Source organism: Doryrhamphus excisus, linkage group LG16, assembly GCF_037039965.1.
Source record: "Doryrhamphus excisus strain RoL-2023G ecotype Guam linkage group LG16, RoL_Dexc_Guam_v1.1, whole genome shotgun sequence".
Lineage (NCBI taxonomy): Eukaryota > Metazoa > Chordata > Actinopteri > Syngnathiformes > Syngnathidae > Doryrhamphus > Doryrhamphus excisus.
In genome coordinates, this window is record NC_136372.1 from 15,911,856 (window position 1) to 15,919,908 (window position 8,053).

At 41.3% G+C, this 8,053-nt stretch overlaps 1 protein-coding gene across 1 annotated transcript; it reads right to left on the reverse strand.

Moving 5' to 3' along the window:
* Positions 1-114: 114 nt before the first annotated feature.
* wipi2 (WD repeat domain, phosphoinositide interacting 2) lies at positions 115-6,830 on the reverse strand. The gene is made up of 12 exons (XM_058049240.2): positions 6,583-6,830; positions 5,950-6,032; positions 5,535-5,704; positions 5,345-5,441; positions 5,124-5,221; positions 4,063-4,155; positions 3,878-3,948; positions 3,185-3,298; positions 2,922-3,086; positions 2,738-2,845; positions 2,572-2,669; positions 115-1,255 (listed from the first exon to the last, which is right to left on the reverse strand). Exons 1-12 carry the CDS (start codon positions 6,654-6,656, stop codon positions 1,143-1,145), a joined length of 1,284 nt encoding a protein of 427 aa, XP_057905223.1. The 5' UTR covers positions 6,657-6,830; the 3' UTR covers positions 115-1,142.
* Between the last annotated feature and the right edge of the window lie 1,223 nt (positions 6,831-8,053).

Sequence of the window (8,053 nt, forward strand, 5' to 3'; positions counted from 1 at the left end):
TGTAGTGGTCTTAATGTCGAAATTGAAAAGTTTTTACTTATTTACATTTGTGTCCTGCTTTTAATGAGATGTAAAATGGTACAAAGAACACCAGGCTACACCAATCTCATTCATACATCAACATTAACTTTATTTTCAATGTAGTTTCAAATGAACGTTTCACATTTTTTTTTTCAATACAAAATCATTAGAAAACGCCTAAAACTCCCAAATCCCCTCCCTGTTGATCCTTGAGTGGCTTCAGTCACCAAAAAAAAAAGGATCACTGGGAATCACATACACATATCATGGACCTAGACTGTATGGTGAGAAACCATAAACTTGCCATAATAAGAAATGTACAGACGGGATTGCTGCAGTTTATAAGCTTATCCTGCATAATAGAACTGTCACCACCTATAGAAAAGTCTTCAGTGTATGGACGCAGTACCATGGCAACATCATGCATGACGTAGCGTTGCATGTAAAACTGAAGGTTTGAGATAGCTCTATAATATCAAATGTTAACATTGACCACTGATAGCGGGCCAGGGGGGAAAGGGAGCGAGGGTGCCCGATGAGGTAAAATGGAGGAAAATAAAGTCAGCTAAATACGCTGTTTGCAGCACAGACACACACACACACACACACACACTTTGTAAGACAGCAAAGGGTCACAAAAGCAAGTTCACACCCTCGATTAAGATCAGACACGAAAGAAAATAGATTTTATTAAGCCAATGCAGAGCGAACTCACACAGGTGAAACCATGACAGGAGGGCAAAGAGGCACTTGCACAATCATTTTTTTTTTTTACATTGTGTATGTGTGTGTGTGTGACACAGCTACATTTCTATTTTGATCCAAAGTCCAACACACACGCTCACAGACACTTTTTTGTTGGAGCGGTTGGCACATGTACATGCAAAGCGTCAGTTTGGCCTGCGCAGACTAAACCGAGGAAGGAGCACAAGAAGGAGGGGGAGGATGTTAAAATGTGGAGGTGTATGTACGTGGAGAGACACAGCACAGATTTAAAATTAAAAAAAAAAAAAAAAAAAAAAAAAAACACCTTCCCTCTCTGATCCTACCACTGTGTGCGTCCCCCTTGTGTCACTTGTTTAGAGCCCCTTTGATTGGCGGGCGCAGCCGTCCGTTTTTGGTCAGTCAGTTTCCAGGATGAGCGGCGGCTGCTCGTTTTCCTCCTCCAAACGTAAGTTGCTGAGGTCTTCCTCAAGCCCCGCCCCACCTACGGCGCCCTGCTCTTCACAGTAACCTGAGACGACAGGGTTCAACCAATCGACTATAACCACTTTTTGGGGACGTTTCAAATACCGAATGTTAGTAGCCACGTATACATGGACCCAAATATTCCAATTCCATTCGGGTTATTTGCTCAAATGGAAATAATTTAACCTTTGTATACACCGAAAAATTCCGAAAAAAAAGTGCCAATCCGAATGAATATATAATCGGATTCACAGGGGAAAGTTTTACTTCTGTTGTTTATTGGCGGTTGGCAAGCAGCTTTCGTGTGCATTAGCGCCATCTGTGGAACAGAATCTAAACCCTTCTATACGCCATTCATAAGTCCAGTTTTATTAAAAAAAGAAAATACATATCTATATAAAACATGTACCGAACTTAATTATAAAATATTAGCAAGATTGAACTTTATCTTTTCCCGTTCCCGGATGCGTTCTTTTAGCGAATGCTGAGATACTTCGATTTAAAAAAAAAAAATGGAGGCAAGCAATCGGCACTGGACTTCTGCGGAAAGTTTGTTTTTGATTCAAACTAAATTTCAAGACTGGACGAACAAAAAACCGGGAATACGGAGTTATTCCGACAAGTGAAAGAAAAACTCAAGGAAGTCGGTATCACGTGATGTTTACGTTTTACTGCACATGCCCCATTGACTATTCCGGTTGATTACAGCGGCGCATGTAGACACGCAATATTCCTTTTTCACGGATACCATTGCTTTCGGAAAGGTCATTCGGAAAGATTCCATTCGGAAAGAGGAAAAACTCCTCATGTAAACATGGCTAGTGACTCCATTTCAGTGTTTTGGGGATTTTTAAAGTGCAAAATGAATTAAAATAGACGTGTGTCTAAAATCACATAGGTATCATATAATTATAATTGCACATTACTTACAGACACATAGTTTCCAAGACAGAAGCGTATTAGAAAGTATTTCCGAACAAGAAGTTTAAATCAATTTGTGTGCTTAACTGCGTCACAAGCTCAACTCAATTATCGAAAACACCACTCTGGAAAAAAAAAAAAAAAAAAGAAAACGCCACTCCGGTTTAACGCCAAGGTAATTCGCAGTATCAGCCAAACTTGGGAGAAATAATAATAACAACTTCTACTGGTATGTATGTAACTGTATTCCCTGTTCTATGGTTCTCATCACACATTTTCTCACATAACACACATTAATAATGACTAAGATTAGATTTGCTGTGATACATTTTGCTCCAAACTGTACCACAAACTATTTGGGTTGTTTTTGACTTTGCATGTTCAACTGTACTGAAGGAATACTTCAAAAAAAACTTACAAGCTCATGAACTTGTGACATACCTTTCGTGACAGCAGCACTGTAAGTCTGGGCCACCAGCGGACGATCATGTGACCCCTGCTCCAGTATCTCATTGGGCGGTTCCGCACTGCCGTCTAACCTGAAATCAAGTCGACGTATAAGTATCCGTGTATAAGTAATACTTTTAAACATGTGTGTGTGTGGTACCTGTGCTGCTTCATGAGCGTGCATTCTCCTCCTTCTTGCGGATCCAAGTTGTAGAGATACAGGTAGCCGTCGGCTGCCGCAACCAGCAACCTGGGAATCTTCTGAATCCTGTTCCGAAAACAACAGAAACAAATTAAATAATATCTGCAGAAAAAATTTAATTTAGTGCAGCGAAAAAACTTACATTGCTAAAGCGCAGATGTTCTTATGTCCACAGAAGGGCAAGCGTACTGTGGCGAATGCTCGCCCCTGGGTGAACATCTCCGTGACCTGGGAGGGTAGGTAAGTGGTGGATGCCATCAGCACCTTGCCCAGGTACCCTCCCCATGTGGTGGGCTCCTCTGCTGGCCTGCAAACGTACATAATGTGAAACATCAGTCAGTTTGTACTCAAAAAATGAAGTAAAATGGAGCTCAGTGTACAGTATACTACAGCGGTGATACTTACACATACTTCTCCTTCTGTGTTTCCAGTTTGAAGATGTGAACCGTCTCCGTGTTGCTGGAGGCCGACAGGTACAAGCCCTCCATGCTGAAGGCCAAGGAGCAGATGCTCACACACCTACCATGAGAACAGAAATGTAAACAAACAGAATCATCGTTAGCGTTCAATCCATCAAATCAAACTTTATTTGTAGAGCACTTTTCCCGCAAAGACATGCAACATAAAGTGCTTTACACAATTAAAAACAATTAACCACAATTAAAAGGAAAAACAATTACTAAGAAAACCCCTCCTTACCATCCTCCATACTAGACACACACACACACACACACACACAGTAGGGAGACATGGCATGGCACTGAGGATCAAGGAAACGCCACCTTTGGGCCCCCCCCCCCCGACTCCTAAAGACAGACGGGCGGACCCCCACATCAAAAGGGAGGAACCCCCAGCCGGCCGGGTCGAAGGGACCCAAGGATGGCAACCCCTCAGCGGACCCGACACAGCCCCCAGTGTGGAGGACCCCCCTCTGAGAAAAATCCTAGAGTTAAAAGCTAAAGACTAAGAGCATAAAATAGGACTAAAAAGATAAAAACGTAAGAAAAGTTTAAAAATATTAGTTAAAAGCCTGAGGGTTAGGGTTTAGGGGTTAAGGATAGGTTTAAAAAAAAAATAAAAAAAAAAAAAGTCAATCACCTCTTGACTCCTCGTCGAAACTCAAAAAGCTTCTGTCCTTCCGGGATGGAGAAAACACGGATGACTGTGCCCTGGAATAGGGAAAAAAAAAAAAAAAAACAAAGTTGAAGAAAATTCAACAAGACTGTATTTAGTCAAGCGGACTGAAAAGGAATAACATCAGAGATCCTTGTTAGTGTCGTTACCTTCTCTGAAGCTGTGGCTAGTTTGGTTCCACTGGCATCGAAAGCAAGAGCTGCTAATGGGCTGTCGTGGGCTGGAATCATGTTTGCGGCTCGCTGGAACACACACACACACACACACACACACAAGTGAGGGGTGAGCTACATCAGACCGAGAGTTGCATCACAGTCACAGAGATCTTTTCCCTTTATTAGAATCTAACTCTATTTACCCAAACCTAAGACTGGATTTTTGTATCCAAGAAAGTAGAATTCCTTATTTAGAAAGGTAATTTTTATCGTTCCTGCATGTTTTTTAACATTAGAGCTCTTGAGACATGAAATAACACCCCTATAGTCACATTTACGCTCCTATTACCCAATATAGTAGACATTCATTCATACATTTTCTACCGCTTATCATCACTACGGTTGTTGCCTATCCTAGCTGTCTTCAGGCGAGAGGTGGGGTTCACCCTGGACTGGTGGCCAGCCAATCACAGGGCACATATAGACAAACAACCATTCACACTCACATTCATACCTATGGACAATTTGGAGTCGCCAATTAACCTAGCATGCATGTTGTTGGAATAATTTTACTTTATTTTAGTTTTATTGTGTGCGAGATTCATTGTTGAAAATGCAAACTCCACACAGAGATGGCCGAGGGTGGAATCAAACCCTGGTCTCCTAGCTGTGAGGTCTGCGCGCTAACCACTCGTCCACCGTGCAGTGATCGGGTCTGTCACAGTAATAAATTTTGCTGGTCGATAATTATGCTATTAATTATCCACCAATATTCGATAATTTTGACTTTATAAAAAATGTCACATCAGATGTAGTGTACCTGTGTTAGACGTATCAGAACATCACACACATTTGCTGTCAAAAGAACTACACACACAACAACACAATAGATGGATAAAAACAGACAATACACTACCAACGTATAATGCTGAATATTAACCAACTAGTATGTATTTTTAACAAAAACTATACAGCAAAGCACTCTGGGAAACAGGAAGTACTCCCATCCCAATGACGCTACATTATAAAATTTGTACGTTTTTACATCCACCTACCAGGTTAACTGTGTCAAACACTTGCACCTCTCCTATCATGGCGCTGCCAGGATATGCCAGGTAACAGTTGTCATTGCTAATGGAGAGGGCACACAACCCTGCAAGCAGAAGACACACAAAAACAAAATAATAAAGTCATTAAAAAAAAAAATTATTATTAGATATTGCTAATGTTGTGGCGGAGCAGCGCATGTTGACATGTTTGCTTGTGATAATCTCACCCGAAGGGTTGGGTGGAGTCTCTCTGATTGTATGCAGCACTTTCATGTCTCGAATATTATGAATGTAAAGTGACTCCTCCAGACAAACTATCAGCCTCTGTGAGGAGGGGGGGGGGGGGACCACAACATGAGTTAGTTCTTTATCGAAACACATTATTAATTTAACCATCATGTTATCACCAATCCTCACCTGTCTGTTAAGTTTAACAGCGAGTATTGTGTTGGAGTAGGAGTAGTTGCAGATTTCAGTTCCCTTCTTGAAGTGACAGACTTTGAGCTTCCTGGGGGCCTTCAGGCTGACGATGGCCACCAGGCTGCTGGAGAACAGACGTTCCACAATACACACATCCTCTGTGTCTGCTGCGGGACACAAACACAAACACACACACATATTTCAACCGCTTTCCATCGCTTTTGTTAATGGACAGGAACCAAACCTTATTATATATGACTGTTGATGATGTGTAATGGAGGAAGCCGGCCCGCTTAAGGAAGTGCTGACTAAATATAACTCCAAGTAGCGATATTATTATTAACGCAGAACAAGCAGCTGTACTGTATATATATATGACAAAGGTTACACAGCAAAAAAAAATAATACTCACTACATTCATATATCTGCTCCAGTTTGTCCACAGAGGACAGGGAGAAAAACTTGTATCCTGTTTTGGTGCCAACAGCTAAGGACCTTTGAAGTAAAACACAAATACAAAATACAAACTTAAGTATATTTGCTGCGCCAGAGAGTACAATCCAGATTCAGCTCACAGCCCACCCACTTGTGCCAAATTGGGATCAGCATGTTGCTATTTAATAACCCCAAAAAACTGATGTTAAAATGTAAAGTTCAAGCAATCATACATAAAATCCACAATCTAAATGTACATTTTGTGATAACATCACTCTAAGCCACATTTATTAGCTGATATTTATACCTATACTGGTTCAAGTTAGCGTGAGAGGGCATAGCATCAGGTTAGCCTAGCATCAAGTTGCTATTGACAGCCATTCTAAAACTAGCTATTAGGATTAAATAACTAACAAATTCCTTGTATTAGTTTTAGTATTCCGAAAAAACACACCCAGGTTGTGGCTTATTAAATCATGTCAGTCTATCAAGTGTGTAGAAAGGCCTTCAAAATGTAAGCTAACGCTAGCTAGCATGACAGCACAGGCCATCGGAGCACCGCGGAACACTTTTCCCGGCTCAGCCCACCATCCGCTCAGACGTGTCTTACGTGTTGTCCTGGTTGAAGTTGGCGAAGAGGAGCTGGCTTCCGCCAGCATCCCCGCTCTGACTGGCCAAGTTCATGAGCCCGACACCATCGATTTATAAAACCCCGGGATCAATTGAAGCGGCTGGGCTGGTAATAGGATGTGTGCCGAGGCCAGACGTGTGCTTGTCGGGGCTTCAGGGATCCATTGCTAACACTGCTAACGAGACTGTTGTTGTTTTTCAATTGGGGTTGCTGCTTCATTTTTCTGCGCATGCTCGGAAAACGAAGCGTGGAGCGTGTCTTAAAGAGACAGGCACATGTTTGCTGAAATAAGTTTGAAATGGATGGATAGATATAGCATGTCTTTGAGGTGGACAATTATATTTTGTGTATTATTTAATCCATCGTCGTTTATGTTATGATGAAAGGAACAAAGACATAGATGATCTAACACTGTATCATTGGACCATGCTACATTATCCATAACCTGTAAAAAATGTATAATATTGTGTTGACTGAGTCATTTTGAACAGTGTTGTAGTTTGCATGCACCCATCCACCTTCAGGTAAGGACATACTTGCTTCGGCATGAATATACTTTATATTCTGATATAATTGGAGAACAAAATACACACAAATGATATATTGTATATTGTGTACATGCAAATTTGACAACTGTGTGTGTGGATTTTTATCAGTGTGCCACAGCCAAAGGTAAATGTATAACATGATTTGTTTGAAGTTTGCATAACGGGGTTTGTTCCGCTTCTGTTAGATGTTGGATAATATTTAATTTTCCACGCCTGTCTGCATATTTTAAGGGCACTTGTTCACTTCATGGGACACATTTTTGGTTGATCCTTACAGATGGTGGACTTTGGGAAGTCAAAAAGTCCAAAACCTGTATAATTTGGATCTAAACAAACATTTTCTGTAGAATATAAGCCTTGAAAGTCAAACTAAACAAAGCAAAGACATCAAAAATGATCATGAAGGCTCAAATATTCATGTACATTTTCCATAGAGGGGGGTTATGATAGTCTATGCATTCAATTAGAGCTAAACTTTGCCAAATTGCTATCATTAGATGACAGCAAACATAATGTGCAAAGCAGAAAAATGGCAGCTTTATGATGCTTTGATCATCGTTGAAAGCCATTCAGTACCTAACCAAGGCAGACAGCGCCTTAAGTTTACAGTAGGGGTGTCCAAAGTGTGGCTCACAGGCCATTTGTAGGCTGGTTTTTACTGGCCAGTGGTACAGTCTAAAAATATTCATTCATTTTCTACTGCTTATTCTCACGAGGGTCGCGGGGGGTGCTGGAGCCTATCCCAGCTGTCTTCGGGCGAGAGAGAGGCGGGGTACACCCTGGACTGGTGTCCAGCCAATCACAGGGCACATATAGACAAACAACCATTCACACTCACATTCATACCTATGGACAATTTTGGAGTCGCCAATTAACCTAGCATGCATGTTGTTGAAATAATT